Raw genomic sequence first — 18,373 nt, 5'->3', positions numbered from 1 at the left:
ATGCCTGTAATCCCAGCACTTCTGGAGGCCAAGGCAGGTGGATCACCTGAGGTCAGCAGTTTGAGACCAACCTGACCAACATGATGAAACCCTGTCTCTAATAAAAATACAGAATTAGCCAGGCTTGGTGGTGCATGCCTGTAATCATCCCAGCTACTTGGAAGGCTGAGGCATGAGAATCACTTGAACCCGGGAGGTGGAGGGTGCAGTGAGCCGAGATCGTGTCACTGCACTCCCGCCTGGGCAACAGAGCAAGACTCCATCTCAAAACAACAACAACAACAAAAAACACCTTCAAGGCCTGGCGTGGCGGCTCACACCAGTAATCCCAGCACTTTGGGAGGCAGAGGCAGGCATTTCACCTGAGGTCGGGAGTTCGAGAGCAGCCTGACCAACATGGAGAAACCCTGTCTCTACTAAAAGTACAATATTAGCTGGGCATGGTGGCGCATGCCTGTAATCCCAGCCACTCGGGAGGCTGAGTGAGGCAGGAGAATCGTTTGAACCAGAGAGGTGGAGGTTGCAGTGAGCCGAGACTGCGCCATTGCACTCCAGCCTAGGCAACAAGAGCGAAACCTCATCTTAAAAAAACAAAACAAACAAACACCTTCGGGCTTTGTGAGTGCTGGTCTCAGAAAAGCACTCAGTCTCCCTCCAAGGGCTAACTTACTTCTTCAGGAATTGCGTGCCTTTGAGAAATTTCCCAAACCACTACAGAGGAACAACTTCTCCCTTCGTTCACCACTCTATCAAGTACTTGGTTTTTGTACCTTATTGCAATGATTTATCTTTTAATCCTCTAGAGCCTAGAGAATTAGACTGTAATGTGCTTTAAATGCAGAGGTTTCTCTTACTCTTCTCTGGAGCAATGCAGACGTTTGTTGGTTGAAGGATCAAACTCCAAAGTCCCTCCCAGCCTTGGAACTGAGGAATTCTGTCTCCACGAGTCATAACCATACTTACCTATGTTTAGATAGAGAACTTACGCGTTCCACCCAGCATATTTAGGAGCTCCATTAAAGTAATAATCATTATTACTATAATAATTTACAGGCGTACTAGAACACAACCTAACAAGAGATAGTTATTCAAAGCTCACAACGGCACCAAGCACGGTGCTTTCTTTCCCTTCATTAGAAGCCACGGCTTCGCCTCCCATACCTTTCCCATACCTTTCCCAAAACTCTCTCAAAATTGCGAGCCTTGATCATAGCCTTGATCACCTCCCGCAGAGACTGAGTCATGCTGGTCATCGTGGACGGTTTTCCAGCCTTTCGGCTTTGCGCAAGAACGAACTTCGGAAGAGCTGGAAAGTCCAGAAGTTAGTGAAAGAAGGACACAAAGGGCGAAGAGCCCGCACCCTTCTCCGCCCCTAGGAGCGCAAGAGGCCGGACGTCAGGCGAGCTTGCAGCCACCGGGGTCCGCGATTTGCTCACTGACGTTCCCAGCACCCTTGTGACCAAGCGCGCGTGCGCGCTTCACCCCCACCGCCCCGGCGGCTCGCTTGCGACGCAGCTGCATCAATTCTCGGAGAGCGGAACGCATTTCCCCGCCGGGCGGTTGATGCGGAAGCGCCATGGCACAGGCGCCTGCGCAGAGCCGCGTGTTGGCCTACTGTTCCGCTTAAAGGGGCGGTGCAGAGGCGGCAAGAAGATGGAGTTGGGGAGTTTCCTGGAGGGCGGGAGGGAGGCGGCGGAGGAAGAGGGCGAGCCCGAGGTGAAGAAGCGGCGACTTCTGTGTGTGGAGTTTGCCTCGGTCGCGAGCTGCGATACCGCTGTGGCTCAGTGCTTCCTGGCCGAGAACGACTGGGAGATGGAAGTACGCTTTTGCTGTCCTCACTTCCCGCTCCATTACCTAGGTCGGTGGAGCGCACAAACCTCATCCCTTGTGCCTTTGTTTTTCAGAGGGCTCTGAACTCCTACTTCGAGCCTCCGGTGGAGGAGAGCGCCTTGGAACGCCGCCCTGAAACCATCTCTGAGCCCAAGACCTAGTAAGTGATGAGGGGAGCGGGAGCCAGTCCGGACGGAGGCAGTTTGATACCAGGTAGCCCTGCGCGTCCCGGGACCTGCCGTGGAGCTGGGCGGACGATGCTGAGGCAGATCTTCAAGCTGCGTAGCCAGAGGAGCAGGGCTTGCGTTGCTGCTGCTGCGCGGAGATGCGCCCCAGCAGCGGATCTAACACTCCCCCAGACTGTCACTTCGAACGTGATTTGGAGTCCAGGGAGGAAAAAATGGAAATGTAATGTTTAACTCAAATGATAGGAAATAAGTAAGCGAGAGGTTTGAAACAAATGAACGAAGGCTAAATCTTCTATGGAAGAATGGCAACTTGGAAGTCTCCTTGCTTCCTGTATTGTTTGTTTATTCTAGGCCCTAGGCTGGCCAGCCAGAATAATAGGTTTGTTGTTGTTGTTGTTTTTTTTTTAATGCACACCTACTCCTGTTATTTCAGTGCCCCTCTCCAGTTCCTGCACTACGGCTCTTAAAAAGTGTAGCTGCCTTACGAGGCCCTCTACTATTTGGCTCCATAACTTAGAACCTGCCTTTCCAGGTTCCAGGCCTATCAACTTTTACTTTTTTCCAGCTGGTCATTTTCTCCTGTCTTTGAAACTTCGTAAAGATCTTTATTACCTGTGTCTGGAATTTTTTTCTTTTTCCTTCCTTGCTAATATTTGTCTTAAAGGCCCAAGCTGAGACATGATTTATCTCTAGGAAGCTTTTCCTGATGTCCTAAGTCTGGGTAAGGTTCCCCTTTTAGGTACTCTTATAGCATCCTACATGACCCCTGTTATAATAACTTAGTCCCTATTATAATTGCTGTTCATTATTTTGTCTCCTACTAGACTGCACATCTAGTAAGGAGTATCTGTTTTGTACATTGTTAATTTCCCAAAGTCTGACACAACATTTGACACGTAATAAGCTCCCAATAAATATTTACTGAATGTATAAAATTCTCCCAGCTATATGTACAACCTGTAAAATTGACTGTTCATAGTGGAGACTGTATTTTCCCTTTGGTCTTTTCAGCTACACTGGCTTACAGATGTGATAAGATATTTTCATTAGGTTCCTTTCTCTGTCTCGCCTCTTGTTGGGGAATTGTCTACTCACCCACAGTGATTTGTCTCTGGCTGCCGTTTTACTAACCAGAGCAAGTTGGACTAGGAGGTGTTTGCCTAGCTCAAACTGGCCAGTCAGATCCTCTCCCTGGCTTCAGAATTAGGACCAAGAGAGTCAAGTCTGAGTCTTCCTATGGAGCTGGAACTGTAACAAGTTAACTTAGCACCTGTGAGGATTCATACATATCTTTTTTTGTGTACAGAGAAGCTGAAAACAGAGGTCTGCAGAGAGACAATGAAGCAGAGGGAAGTTGAAGTGTAGGATTGAGAGAAAGCCCTTAACTGCCCTTCCTTAAACATGGCTGTATTTCTGTACCAGGCTCTGTGGCATGTTTGTTTCTTTATAAATTCTCCTGTTTTGGTCAAACCAACCTGAGTTAATGTCTGTTGGTTGCAACAAACTATATTGTAACCAATAAATAGTAACAAAATAAGTGGATTTCCTGGAATAGGCCCTCAGAAAAGATGCGGATCAAGCTGAGCAATGGTGTCATGGCTGTTAGGATTCTCTTAGCCCAGAATGGTAAATTGGCAAAAACAAGCAAAGGTGTTGATAAGGCTGTGGTCTCTTGTCTCTCAGAACTCAGGTCAAGTATGAATGAGAGTGAGGTTTTAAAGTTTAGTTTGCTGAAGAGAGAAAAATGGGGAAGGGGCAAACTTCAGCGTGTTTCTAAGGCCTGTGCATTCAGAGTGTGACCTGGTTAGATTTTTGATGTTGGCTTTAGCAAAAATGAAAGGAAAAAAAAATTGGAAGATTTTATGACCAGAAAAACTCAACCCTGCTGAGCAAGGGCATTGGCTGTCTTAAATGAATGGCACAGGAATCTCAATTCTGGAGTGAATTCCTGGGATATCAACAAAAATTGAAATTGAACACTAAAGTGATTTAGCCCCCTACATTAGAATCTATCTTTAGTGTCTCTGATGAGAGACAAGGGAAATCCTCTTAAAACAGCTATGCTGAATCTTAGCTGCATATTGGAATTATCTGGGGAATTAAAAAAAAAACAGAGATTCTAATTTAATTAGTCTTGAGTGGGGCCCATTATTCCTCATTGACTTTTTTTTTTTTTTATTAGCTGTGCAGGTAATTCTAATGCAGAGCCAGCATTGACAGCCCATGTCCCAGAGCCTTGTTACTTAGAGTGTGGACTCTGGACCAGCAGCGTGCCACTGCTACTCGGGAATTTGTTAGACATGCAGAATCTTAGGTCTCACAGAGACCTACTGAATCAGAATCTGTATTTTGACAAGATCTCCAGGTGATTTAAAATTGAGGAGCACTGGCCTAACACATAAAACCTAAGACACCAGATACACTGACAAAAGCTCTTCCTCCTCTGCTTAGGAATGAAGTCAACAAATCATGCCCCTAAAGTTTGCCAGTCCCTTTCTGTTCCCTTAGTATTTCTGTACAGCAATATTTTAGAGTTTATTTCCCTTTTCATTTTTCCAAAAGGAAATTTTTAATACAGTTGCCTGGTTTTTCTTGCTGCATTAAATATTAAATATTGTGGGTGTTGCATAAATTGCAGAGATATTTGTATTAGGTTCTTGTGTTGCTATAAATACCTGAGACTGGGTAATTTATAAAGAAAAGAGATTTAATTGGCTAACAGTTCTACAGGCTCTACTGGAAGCATGGCCCCAGCCTCTGCTGGGCCTCAGGAAGATTTCAATCATGGCAGAAGGGAAGGGGGAGCCCAGGTATCACATGGAGAGCACAGGAGCAAGGGGGTGGGGTGTTGCCACATACTTTTAAACAACCAGATCTTGCAAGAACTCAGTATCGTGAAGATAGCACCAAGACATTAATGAAGGATCTGTCCCCATGACCCAAACACCTCCCACTGGACACCACTACCAACATTACAGATTATATCTCAACATGAGATTTGGAGGGCACGAACATCCAAACTATATCAATATGGAATTGGATTACAATGAAACTAGAGGAGGAAAGGAGGGCATAGTGAATAAGAGCATGGACTCTGGAGCCAAAATGCAAAGGTTCTAAGTCCATCTGTGCTATTTAGTAACTGTGTAACCTCTGTCTCAATTTCTTTGTGCAGTGGGGATAGTAATATGGTTCTAAGTCTACCTGTGCTATTTAGTAACTGTGTAACCTCTCTCTGCCTCAGTTTCTTTATCTGTGCAACCCCTTCCTCATGGGATTGTTGTAAGGATTAAGTGAGCTAATAGATGTAAAACACTTGGAATTGTGCCTGGCATGTAGAGCTCAGTAAGTATAAGCTATGACTAATGACACCATCATGCTCTCCCCATACATCACCTCTGACAGTCCACCCGTTGAGGAAAGTAGGGGTTGTGTTTACAGTTTTATGAGGTAGATTGAGTTATAGTTGGACATCTTTAAACTTGGAAAAAAAGGTGTGTGTGCCGGATAGGTAAGGGGCCTAATGTGGTTAACAAACACCTTTGTCTATGATAGTATATATATTTTTAAATTCAATTATGAAACAGAAGATTTGACAGAAATAAAGAGCTAATAATTTCTCCTTTCTGGTTTTAATGCTTTTCATAAAAAGGAAATAACATCTTTGATCAGGCATGGAATCACTTGGCTTTTTCTCTCTAGTGGTAAGATGAAGGGGGCCAGCCCCTCCATACCTGTGGGTATTTCTCATCAGGTGGGACAAGAGACTGAGAAAAGAAATAAGACAGAGAGACAAAGTATAGAGGAAGAAAAGTGGGCCCAGGGGACCGGCGCTTAGCATACGGACGATCTGCGCCGGCACTGGTCTCTGAGTTCCCTCAGTATTTATTGATCACTGTCTCTACCATCTTGGTGAGGGGGATGTGACAGGACTAGAGGGTAATGGTGGGGTCAGCAGGAAAACGTGAGCAGAGGACTCTGTGTCATAAATAAGTTTAAGGAAAGGTGCTGTGCCTGGATGTGCACGTAGGCCAGGTTTATGTTTGACTTTACACAAACATCTCAGTGAATAAAGAGCAGTATTGTCACCAGCATGTCTCACCTCCAGCCATAAGGCGGTTTTCTCCTATCCAAGTAAATAGAACGTACTATCGGGTTTTATACCGAGACATTCCATTCCCAGGGACGAGCAGGAGACAGATGCCTTCCTCTTAACTGCAAAGAGGCCTTCTTCTTTCACTAATCCTCCTCAACACAGACCCTTTTCGGGTGTCGGGCTGGGGGACGGTCAGGTCTTTCTCTTCCCACGAGGCCATTATCTCAGGCTGTCGCAGTGGGGGGAAACCTTGGACAACACCCAGGCTTTCTTGGGCAGAGGTCCCTGTGGCCTTCCACAGTGCATTGTGTCCCTGGGTACTTGAGAATGGAGAATAGCGATGACTTTTACCAAGCATACTGCCTGCAAACACAATTTTAACAAAGCACATCCTGCACAGCCCTAAATCCATTAAACCTTGAGTCAATACAGCACATGTTTCGGTGAGGACAGGGTTGAGGCTAGGGTTACAGATTAACAGCATCTCAAGACAGAAGAATTTTTCTTAGTACAGATCAAAATGGAGTTTCTTACGTCTCTTTCTACATATACATGGTAACAGTCTGATCTCTCTTTCTTTCCCCCACAGTAAGACGTTGAAAAAAAGTCTAATATTAGCTCATTGTTTAATAGGAGAACTTTTGGGTAGGATGAAATTCACAAAAGAAAGTTTTGCACTTTTTTTTTTATGCTCTTGAAGGTTATTTTTATGTAAAAGGAAGACAAGTCAAAATATTTTATGCTACAAAATTGACATTAAGTTCATCTAGCACCCAGATCATGGCCTCTAAATACCATTCTTCACGGAAAGGAACAAGGGCTTTTCAGAAATGACTGATTTCATAGAATGAAAGGGGCTTAATGATATGATGCATTGCGGAGGACATACTATCACTTCTGTGACATTCCTGCCGAAAAATGCATAATCTGAATCAAATAATAGGAAAACATAAGCCCAATCTGAAGGACATTCTGTAAGATAAATGGCCTGTACTCTTCAAAAATGTCAGAGTCATGAGAGACAAAGACTGAAAAACTGTTCTGGATTAAAGAATATTAAAAGAGACATGCCATCTAAATATAACGTGATGCTGGATTAGGACACTAGTAGCACAATTTGGCAAGATCGGACTAGGTCTTTAGATATTATTAAATCTAGCCATAGGAGGCAACAAGAAAAACTTAGATCAATGATAACCTTCTGACTTGATGATCATACTAGAGTATACTGTTATGCACCACATAACCACATCTCAGTTGACAACAAACTGCATAAATGAAGATGATCCCATAAGATTATATTACTATATTTTTGCTATACCTTTTCTATATTAGGTATTTTTAGATACACAAATAAGTGCCATTGTGTTACAGTTGCCTACAGTATCCAGTATAGTAGCATGCTGTACAGGTTTGTAGCCTAGGAGCCATAGGCTAGACCATATAGCCTAGGTGTGTAGGAGGTTATACCATCTAGGTTTGAGTAGATTCTCTCTATGATGTTTGCATAATGATGAAATCCACCTAATGACCTGCTTCTCCAAATGTGGTGCATAACTGTATATGTAAGCATGTCTTCGTGTTTAGGAAATAATACAAAAATATTTAAACAAATGATTCAGAATAAAAAGAATAAAGCAAGTAAATGTTAAGTAAGTAAAATGTTAATATTTGAGGAATCTGAGTGAATGGTGTATAGGAGAAAAGTTAAAATGTTGGCATTAAAATTATAAATTCAAACACCTATTTTTAAAATTCATGAATAGTTTATAAATGCTTAGGAGTTAACCTTTTAATAAAGTTTGTCCCTCCACTCATATGTCTGGGGTATTGGCTGGGGGAGCAGATGGTGGAGTCAAGACTATGGACTGGAACACATACATATGTCCTTTCCAGCATGGCAGTCTCAGGGTGGTTGGACTTTTTACATGGCAGTTCCAGGGTTCCTGGAGGGAGTGTTCCAAAAGCCTTGAATGGAAGTGGCAGATTCTCTTAAGGCCAAACCTCAAAAGTCCCAGAATATTCTTTCCCTGTGGTAAGCAAGCCACTAAGGTCCAGATTCAAAGGGGAGGGGCATTAGGTTTCATCACTCAAAGAGGGGAGTAGCAAAGAACTTGCAGTTCCTATTTATCGGCCACAGTGAGATCTTATTTAACATGATTTTAAAAGATTCCAAAAAGATTTAGAAATCCTACGTTTCTGAGTCTAATTTGGGATCATAGTTTATACAATTATTCTAGTGACACATGTCATTGAAGGATATTAAGTTGTCTATAACTGCCTAAGTGAGCAAACATTTGGACAGTACAATAAGAATCTATCTGTGAACCCGAAAGTATCTGAGACAGGTCTAAATCAATTTAGAAGGTTTATTTTGCCAAGGTTAAGGACGCACCCATGACACACCCTCAGGAGGTCCTGACTACCTTGTGGACATGTGCCCTAGGTGGTTGAGGTACAGCTTGCAAGTCAATACCCTGAGACACCAAGGGTTGCAGCAGAAAAAAAATTGTAATTGGAAGGCCGCCAAACCAGGGGACTGGAGGAAACTTCAGATTCTCCTTGAGAAGTTTGGAGCTTGAGACTTAAAGAGGTTTGGAGTGGACCAAGGTGTGAGGATTGTTGATTGGTCAGAGTGCAGTGATGAAGTCATGGGATCTAGAGATGAAGAAACTGCATTCTGATGCTGATTCGGTTCTTCTGGGGGTGTCTTCAGACTGGTTGGTGTCAGCTTTCTGCTGAAATTCAGCATCTGAAAAACATCTTAAGCAATTCTTAAACAAAAGCCTTATGATTCTGATGTCAGAGATCCTACCCACAGGAGTAATGGGGATGCAAGTCGTCAGTATATAGGGCTGTGGGATGACTTTCTGTTACAAAGAAGTAGGCCAAAGTGCAGCGTGATTAATGCTTAATTATATTTCTGTCTAGAACCTGGCATGCAATTCTTGTTAACCCTGTAAGGACAGTGTCACTTTTAGGGCTCTTTTAATATTTGTCTGTAAAATGAGGGCTACAAATACAAAATAATTCTTAATCAATTTATAGATTATTTGCAAAGCTGTGTTTTATTCTGATCTTGCCAGTGTTGACCTAACCAATGAAGAAACAACTGATTCCACCACTTCTAAAATCAGCCCATCTGAAGATACTCAGCAAGAAAATGGCAGCATGTTCTCTCTCATTACCTGGAATATTGATGGATTAGATCTAAACAATCTGTCAGAGAGGGCTCGAGGGGTGTGTTCCTACTTAGCTTTGTAAGTATTATCACTTCTATTTAGTAGTAATGTGTCTTATGTATGTACAAAGTAACAGTTCAAGGTTGTGGGCTTTAGAATTAAACCTAAGTTCAATGTCCAGCTCTGAGAAGAAACATCTGAAAGAATTGAGGTGATTGCCTCTGAGAGCAGGATTGCAGGCTGCAGCAAAGAGGGAACACTAATTTTTGTTAGAACCTTTTTAGTACTGTTTTCTTCTTAAACTTTGTTTATCGTAACTACATGAAATTAAAACTACCAAAAAGATCTATTTGTGCCCCATACTGGCTCTATGACCTTGGGCAAATCACTTAAGTTCTCTGGACAGTTTTCTTCATTGTGGATAATAACTGCTTCAAGAGGATTGAAAGAAACATTGAAAGCATCTCTTAGTGTGTAGGACCATTGAAGTCTCTCAATATGGTGGTTTCTATTGTCAATTTTTCTAGTTCTTTTTGATATGTTTGTTATAGTACTACATTAATAAATAGCAGACATCTTTCTCATTTTATAGTTATCAAAGATCAGTGTAAACACTCAATATTAGGTGCTCTAGAGGATTTTTTGTTTTTGGTATGTTGTGAGATTTCCTTCATTTGGGTAGCTGAAAATGAAATGGTATACTTGGTATTTGTCATAAATTGATGTTTTTCATTAGGTACAGCCCAGATGTGATATTTCTACAGGAAGTTATTCCCCCATATTATAGCTACCTAAAGAAGAGTTCAAGTAATTATGAGATTATTACAGGTAACAATTTTTGTTATTCAACTTGTCTTTTCTTTGAAAAACATCAGTGAAAGAGATAAATCAAAGTTGGTCTATTGGGACATAGAGAGGAAAAAGCACAAATAAATAAGTTTGAGAAAAATAAGCAAGACACAGGATACTACAAGAATTATAGGAGAATATTTTATACAACTTAATAGTGTGAAAAGGTTAATAAGTGAAAAGGAAATGGATGATTTTTCAGGAAAATATAAATTACTAAAATTTGAGAAACTGAACACCTTTTTGGTGAAATTCAGTTGTTAAAAGTTTTAACTGAAATAATCACATTGTGGTTATGCTTTTTCAAAAAGTCTTTATTTTATAATTCCTTATTTATTTTGTTGTTCTTTTTGCACTTTTTTTGCCCTGAGTAATTTAGTTTTTAAATTTTCCATCTATTTTGTTTTTGCTAAATATATTTAAAATACTACTTTGGCCACATCTCGTGATTTTCATATACAGTCTTTCCTTGGTATTCCCAGGGGATTGGTTCTAGGGTTCCTCGATGGATACCAAAATTCGCACATAACTCAGTTTCCTCAGCCTGCTCTGCAGAACCCATCTATATGTGAGCACTCCATTTCTGCAGGTTTCACATCCTGGGAAGACTGTATTTTCAACCCACATTTGGTTGTGGATGCAGAACCCACAGATACAGAGGACCGACCGTATTTATTGAAAAAATATCTGTATAAGTGGACCCTTGAAGTTCACTTGTGTTGTTCAAGTGTCAACTGTATAGTGTTTTCTTTGACTTTCATTTTTATATAGTATGTGATTTTTAATTTCAATTGACTCCTTAATCGATTATTTCTAAGGAGAGGGTTCTCTCTCAGTCTATGTGTGTCTCTCTTTATGGAACTTTTTTGTATTCTCTTGGGGATTCTTTTAGGATTTCTGATTCCCATGCTTCCTTCTTGGTTTACTTCCTTATTTTATTGGAGCACCTTCTCTAATTAATTTCTAAGAAATAGTGCGTGGATAGTGAAGTTTTTGAATCTCAGCGTATTTGAAAATGTCTGTGTTGTAGCTTTGTAGTTCTTGATAGTTTGGCTGAAGATAGGTATCTGGGTAAATAGATGTTTTCCTTCAGAATTCTGAAGGCATTCTTCAGTGTCTTCTAGTTTCCGTTATTGATGATGGGTGATAAGGCTGATGCCATTCTAATTCTTATTCTTTTCTTTTTCCCTACTCTCTGGAAGCTTTGAGGGTCTTCTTTTTAACCCTCATGTTCTTTAGGTCTTTTTAAAATCTATTGTACTGAATGCTTGGTGAGAACTTTTAATCTGTGGAATTTTAATATATGGAAAACCTTAGTTGTGGAAAATCCTTTTCTCTCTCCCTCCCTCCCACCATTCCCCTCGCCTCTCCTTTCATTATTTTCATTATTTCTCTGTCCATTCCTCCCTGTCTCTTCTTTCCTCCCTTATAGTTTTTTTACTCCTCCCGTTTTTCTGAACTCCCTCTGTTAAACGGTGGACTTTCTGGGTTTATCCTTGAATTTTCTTAACTTTCTCTTATTCTCCTAACTCTATTGACTGTTTGTTCTACTTTCTTGGCAACTATCTTGACTTTTAGATAGCATTATTTTAATTTCCTAGGCCTCCTGTTCACTGAATATCTTTTTTATGGCATACTTTTCTTGGTTTATGGATACAGTATCTTTTTTGTTTTTTGTTTGTTTTAGGTTTTAATCTCTTTCCCTGCATTGTTTTTATTTCCTTCTTTTTATTTTGATTATGTTATGTCACATCAGTATCCATCATGTCATGTTAGACCTGTTCCTTAAATATGTAGGGATCCTTGGCTTTTGGTTCACATTTAAACACCAAACACTAAAATGTTGATTACAGTTTAGTATGCCTGAGCAAGGCTAAGTAGTTTACCTTACTGGAGAGGGGTGAGGGATTGATTGTGGAGCAAACTGCTTATTCATTTGAGGGAGACCCACAATTGTCAGTGTGTTGGTATATACAGGCCTTTAATCTGAGGCCATTTTGTTTCTCCAAAAAAGAATTATTTAGCTTTCTGCCTTCTGGGTGTTGGGGCTGGGGTGGTGTGCTTGTTTTGCCTACCTTCTGGAAGCAGGTCAGGGGAAGGGAGCTGAGTAGGCACACTTTACTTAATCAGTGTTCAACCCATTCGCCTATCAGCCCTGGGCTAACACACATGCCCCTCCATGTGGCTGGTGACTCTGGAGCCTCTAAAATTTAGTTCTCTGTAAAACTCTAGTCTCCTGTTAATAGAGGGACAGCCACTTAGCTCTGCAGAGTTGAGGAAACCTGGGAGTTGTTTAACCCCATATCCAGACCTTGAACTGGCCCTCCTCTTTTTAGCTCAGCACCTTACCTTTTGTGGTACCTTTATGTTCAAGCACTGTTTCCAGATTTTGGTGGAACAAATCTGCTTGCTTCCTGTCTCTGGTTCTCTGCTACAGTCACTCAAGTGGTTTCCTTCTATTTTGATAAACCAGTTACCACTTCTCCATCTGTTTTCTGTTTTCTGAAAAACTATTGGAAGCTTTCATTCATGGCCTCTACTCCTATTTTCTGTTCTTGCAGGTTTATATCTTTCTAGATTTTTATTCATTTACTATAATTTTTCTGGAACTTCTAGTATGAGAAGTAGTAAGTGGATATCAGTTGGCCACAGTTCGTCTCATCTACTCTGTGTCTTTCAGAAATTTCTCAAATTTTCTCATCTGATATCGGCAGCATTATTTTTTGGCACTTGTTTACTTTTTTTTTTTTTCCATTTTTATTTATTTATTTATTTTGAGACGGATTTTCACTCTTGTTGTCTAGGCTGGAGTGCAATGGCACAATCTCGGCTCACCGCAACCTCCGCCTCCCAGGTTCAAGTGATTCTCCTGCCTCAGCCTCCTGAGTAGCTGGGATAACAGGCTTGTGCCACCACGCCCGGCTGATTTTGTATTTTTAGTAGAAATGGGGTTTCTCCATGTTGGTCAGGCTGGTCTCAAACTCCCGACCTCAGGTGATCCGCCCACCTTGGCCTCCCAAAGTGCTGGGATTACAGGCGTGAGCCACTGTGCCTGGTCTTTTTTTGTTTTGTTTTATTTCTTCTAAGCTTCTAGTTAAAATTTGGGAGAGAGGAGGTAGACTCGTTTGGCCATGATGAACTATTTTGAAATAATAGTTTACTTTAAAGATTTAGATCCATGTAAATATCTGTTACCTGTTTGCTGTAAAATTCTTCAGTAGGCAAACTTGCAGTAAACTGAAAATAACTTTGACCTTCTCAGCCTGAATTATTTTCCACAAACATTTGTAGGTCATGAAGAAGGGTATTTCACAGCTATCATGTTGAAGAAATCAAGAGTGAAATTAAAAAGCCAAGAGATTATTCCTTTTCCAAGTACCAAAATGATGAGAAACCTTTTATGTGTGCATGTGAGTAATGTTTAAAAATTGAGTGTTTTATAAAAAAAGAATGGATTTTTTCATAGTTTTGTATTATTATTCTTTTTAAAACCATTGCCTTTAGAGAAAAATTTGCTTCACACATGTAGATTCTTTTAGATAGTCTTTAACACTTTCTAAAATTAAGTTTTTACATAAACTTTAAATGCAGATAGAATTCTCAGTCTATTGTTTTCTTAAGAATATTTGTGTTTGCTAACGTTCCACATTTGCTTCCTAAAGTAATGTTTTTACTTTCTACTCTATACATGCTGCTATATTGTACTCTATGAGACTTACAAAAATGAAAATAGATCTTGCTCTCATATAGTATATAGATTAGTAAGGGAGAGTGTATATATAGTAACTAAAACATAAGAAAGGCATAAGTGCCACAGGAGAGCTATAAATGATGTGTGGAAGTTTAGAGAAAGGAGAGATGACTTTTAGCCAGATTGTTTAGTGAGAGTTTTATAGAGGAGATGGTATTTGAAATGAACCCTGAAAGATATGTAAGACATAGACATTAAAAAGAGTCCAAGTAGAGAAACCACCATGAGCAAACTTTTGCAAGTTGCAAGAGGTGTACATGTATGAGTAAGAATGAGCATTCTATTCAGTTGAGTGTAGGAGCCATGGAGAGGCAAATGTGACAGGCTGAGAAGTAGGTAGGCTCCTGATTATAGAAGAGCATGAATGACCAATATGAAAGAATTAGACTTGATTCTGCAGGCACTTAGTATAATGATATATTGTACATTGTTGGTGTCTTAATTGCAAATGGTAAATGATTCTCATTCATTCAGTTAACTGACTTTTTTGGAATACCTGTATGCCAGGCCCTTAATAATACAGCAATAAATAAGAATCATCTCTGCTTTGCAAATGACTTACGGCTTTGTAGGAGGGAAATAATTGTCCTTTTAATTTAGCCTAGGGGGCTTTGAAACAGTCTGTTCAGCATGCTTTAGATGTATTGAGGAGGGAGCCGCTGATGGCCTGGGGACACTGGGGAAAGGTTCACAGTGGAGGTGACATCTGGGGGTAGGTCGTGCTTGTTAAACTGTCATCTTTGGGGACAGGGTTAGTGCTTTAATACTTCTTTTGATCCGGAGGGATAGGCATAGTGCGGATTTTACAGTTTCAGTTTAGTAAATATATACCATTTGACAGAACAATCTGCTGATTTTGTTATTAAAGTTCAGTATTAATAGTCAGTGGACAATTTTAATGACTGTTTGTCCTGCTGCAGGTGAGTGTGTCAGGAAATGAGCTTTGCCTTATGACATCCCATTTGGAGAGCACCAGAGGGCATGCTGCGGAACGAATGAATCAGTTAAAAATGGTTTTAAAGAAAATGCAAGAGGCTCCAGAGTCAGCTACAGTTATATTTGCAGGAGATACAAATCTAAGGGATCGAGAGGTGAGTGACAAAGTCAGTTTGATGTTTGAGGACAGATTATTGCTATGGAGACTAATTTAGGTTCCTTTGACCAAAGCTGTTAAAACTAGGACCTTTAGTCACTCAAAATGTCTTAAGTGACCTTGCAATTCAGCAAATATTTGTTTAGCCTATGCTGTATGCCTAGGGGAAGAAGGGGCTCTTTTTGGAGGAAAATAAAAATGTGCATGAGAAATAGACAACACTAAACTATGTGTGTGTGTGCGTATATATATATATAGGATTAGAAAGAAAGGTAGAGAAAATGATTTTAGAAGAGTTTAGAAACGGTTGTTTCTTTGCAGTATTCCTAGATGCAATATGAGAACAATGGAAAGATTTGACCATGATAATTGTTCCTGACTGTCTTTTTTTCTGAGGTTTCCTTTTCTTTTTTCTTTTTTGGCTTTTATTAGCCTTTTTTACCCACTTTTCCTGCCACCACCATGCCCAGATCTCCAGGTCTGAAACAAAGTCTCTTTCTCCTTGCCTATAGCTCAGTTGAGACACAGTGGGATTTTTCAGGACCTTAAAAAATTAAACATAGAATTACTATGTGATGCATCAATTACACTCCTAGGTATAAATATCCAAAAGAAGTGAAAGCAGGGATTTGAATATATTTTGTCTACCCATGGATGTTCACAGCTGTGTTATTCACAGTAGCTAAAAGGTGGAAGCAGCCCAAGTATCACTGACAGATGAATAAACAAAATGTGCTATATGTATACAGTGGAATATTATTCACCCTTAAAATGAAGAAACTTTGACACATGCTACAATATGGGTGAATCTTAAAGACATTATGCTGAGTGAATGAAGCCAATCCAAAAAGGAAAAGATACTATATGATTCCTCTTATGAATTTCCTAAACTGGTCAAATTCATAGAGACAGAAAGTAGAATGGTGTTTAGGTACTAGGGCTATAAGGGAATGGGGAATTGGTGTTTAATTGGTACAGAGTTTCAGTTGGGGAAGATTAAAAGGTTCTGGAGATGGATGATAGTCATGGTTGCACAACTATGTGAATGTACTTAATGCTACATCACTGTACACTTAAAAATTGTTAAAATGGCTGGGCACACTGGCTCATGCCTGTAATCCCAGCACTTTGGGAGGCCAAGGTGGGCAGATCACTTGAGGCCAGGAGTTCGAGACCAGCCTGGCCAGCACGGTGAAACTCCATCTCTACTAAAAATACAGAAATTAGCTGGGCATTGTGGCACATGCCTGTGATCCCAGCTATGCAGGAGGCTGAGGCACTAGAATTGCTTGAACCTGGGAGGTGGAAGTTGCAGTGAACCGAGATTGCACCACTGCACTCCATCCTGGGTGACAGAGTGAGACTCCCACCTCAAAAAAAAAAATTTTGTTAAAATGATAAATCTTATATTGTGTATATTTTACCACAAACAATTTTTTTAAATCCTGGAGTGTGAATGAGCAAACAATTAATATTATTAATAAACTTCAAATAAAACTGAAGGCAGTTGAAATTTTTGGATCATATGAATGCTATACTTCTAAAGTTGTAGACTAAAGTAGAGTGGCAGTTCTGCCTTCTTTTCACTTGAGTTCAGTTTTTAAAAACAGATAACAGCAGTAACAGGCCATGTATATTCAGCCTTCTGAGTTTTATCTGAAACCCAAAGTTAGGAACCTATTTATGGCAGAAGAGAAGGGGCAAATTCCAAACCTCTCTGGCTGTCTTGATATTTTTATATTACATACTACTACGCAGCATAGTACTTTTTATAATGTATCTCGTTGTTTTGCATTTCTGCATTAATAATTTCTTGCACGGTAATAGCAAAAACACCTTTTTTTTTTTTTTTTTTTTTTTAAGTTAGTGGGGAAAAGGCTATGTATATCTTAGAGAGTATTCTTTTTCTTTTCAGGTTACCAGATGTGGTGGTTTACCCAACAACATTGTGGATGTCTGGGAGTTTTTGGGCAAACCTAAACATTGCCAGTATACATGGGATACACAAATGAACTCTAATCTTGGAATAACTGCTGCTTGTAAGCTTCGTTTTGATCGAATATTTTTCAGAGCAGCCGCAGAAGAGGGACACATTGTTCCCCAAAGTTTGGACCTTCTTGGATTAGAAAAACTGGACTGTGGTAGATTTCCTAGTGATCACTGGGGTCTTCTGTGCAACTTAGATATAATATTGTAAAATGCTTTTCAAATGTGAGTTTTGTCCTGATTTTTGCAAATACAATTTCCACCTTCTGGAAAGGTAGGTTTGATGTGGAGGAAATAATGTACTAGATCATTGTCACAGAAAAACCAACTATGATTTGTGGTTGTGTTTTCAGAATTCAACGTTAAAGATTAATGTTTATTTAAACGAACACATTCCTGTGTTCAGGATGTGAGGCCATTTAATAAAAAGGGCACAAAGCCTGTCAGAGTTTTTAACGGTGCTTATAGCTGCCAGCTGGATTCCAAACAGGTACCACATTGTCTCTGAGCTAATGTTTATATTTTTCCATTCAGGCACTGAAATAGTTAATATTTAAAATAAGTCTTCAAAAGAAAACATAAGAGATTATTGAGTTCTTGGGACTGGATCCTTTATTTCATAAGTTCAGATCATCTTAAATGAAAATGCCATGATTATCTGCAGTTAAGTAGATGACAGCTATTCTACATCAGACTTGATTTTTGTCAGCTAATTACATAATTGGTAAGCTATAATTGAAACCTTATGACTTAAAATTCCTTAACTCCTTTTTGATTCATGTTTGTAGTCATGTTGTCAACAGAGGCAAAGTTAAGCTTGATGATGGTTAAAATCAGTTTGATAGCACCGTGGGACATTTTTCTAACAAAAATAAATGCATAAAGAGACATAGCCTTTTAGTTTTGCTAATTGTAAAATGGAAGTGCTTTACAGGAAGTAAATGCAAATTACTTTTAAGTGTGCTTTAAAGAAAAATATTTTCCCCACAAGAGAAATTTAAATAAAGAATTTTATTTGTTTATGATTTGTTTTAGTATGTTTTTGTGTCCATGATGAGATTAAATTTTTTATCTGCTTCCTGCTTCTGGCTCTACTGCTGCTTCTTCCTCTTTGTGTAGAAGAAAACAGATTTCCATTTGCTTCTCACTCCACCAAGAATTACCAAGAATATATCTGCTTCCTTTGTCTGAAAAAAAGAAAGCCAGTGAGAATAATTAGAAGTAACAGAATCTTATTTATATCAGGAGTGCCAAAATTTAAACACCTAAAAAAAGACATTTATATATAATATTCTCTTTGTAGTGACAACGAGAAAGTGTACATGTTAATCATAATTTTAATCATTAAAAATAAAAAATGAGGGCCGGGTGCAGTGGCTCACACCTGTAATCCCAGCA

At 39.8% G+C, this 18,373-nt stretch overlaps 2 protein-coding genes across 2 annotated transcripts in view; one reads left to right on the top strand and one right to left on the bottom strand.

Moving 5' to 3' along the window:
• ACOT13 (acyl-CoA thioesterase 13) overlaps nucleotides 1–1,307 on the bottom strand; it is a 34,611-nt gene extending 33,304 nt beyond the window's left edge. Inside the window, exon 1 of the mRNA XM_054492651.2 lies at nucleotides 1,173–1,307. Coding sequence (XP_054348626.1) covers nucleotides 1,173–1,253 — 81 coding nt within the window. The 5' untranslated portion in view covers nucleotides 1,254–1,307. The remainder of the gene's footprint in view (nucleotides 1–1,172) is intronic.
• A 228-nt stretch (nucleotides 1,308–1,535) lies between these two features.
• TDP2 (tyrosyl-DNA phosphodiesterase 2) lies at nucleotides 1,536–17,997 on the top strand. The gene is made up of 7 exons (XM_054492645.2): nucleotides 1,536–1,818; nucleotides 1,905–1,990; nucleotides 9,201–9,374; nucleotides 10,033–10,124; nucleotides 13,437–13,555; nucleotides 14,817–14,987; nucleotides 16,905–17,997. Exons 1-7 carry the CDS (start codon nucleotides 1,564–1,566, stop codon nucleotides 17,184–17,186), a joined length of 1,179 nt encoding a protein of 392 aa, XP_054348620.1. The 5' UTR covers nucleotides 1,536–1,563; the 3' UTR covers nucleotides 17,187–17,997.
• The last annotated feature ends 376 nt before the right edge of the window (nucleotides 17,998–18,373 follow it).

This window comes from Pongo pygmaeus, chromosome 5 (assembly GCF_028885625.2).
Source record: "Pongo pygmaeus isolate AG05252 chromosome 5, NHGRI_mPonPyg2-v2.0_pri, whole genome shotgun sequence".
NCBI classification, from domain to species: domain Eukaryota; kingdom Metazoa; phylum Chordata; class Mammalia; order Primates; family Hominidae; genus Pongo; species Pongo pygmaeus.
The sequence above is the reverse complement of the archived record's forward strand: the minus strand, read 5'-3'. Positions and strand labels throughout refer to the sequence as shown.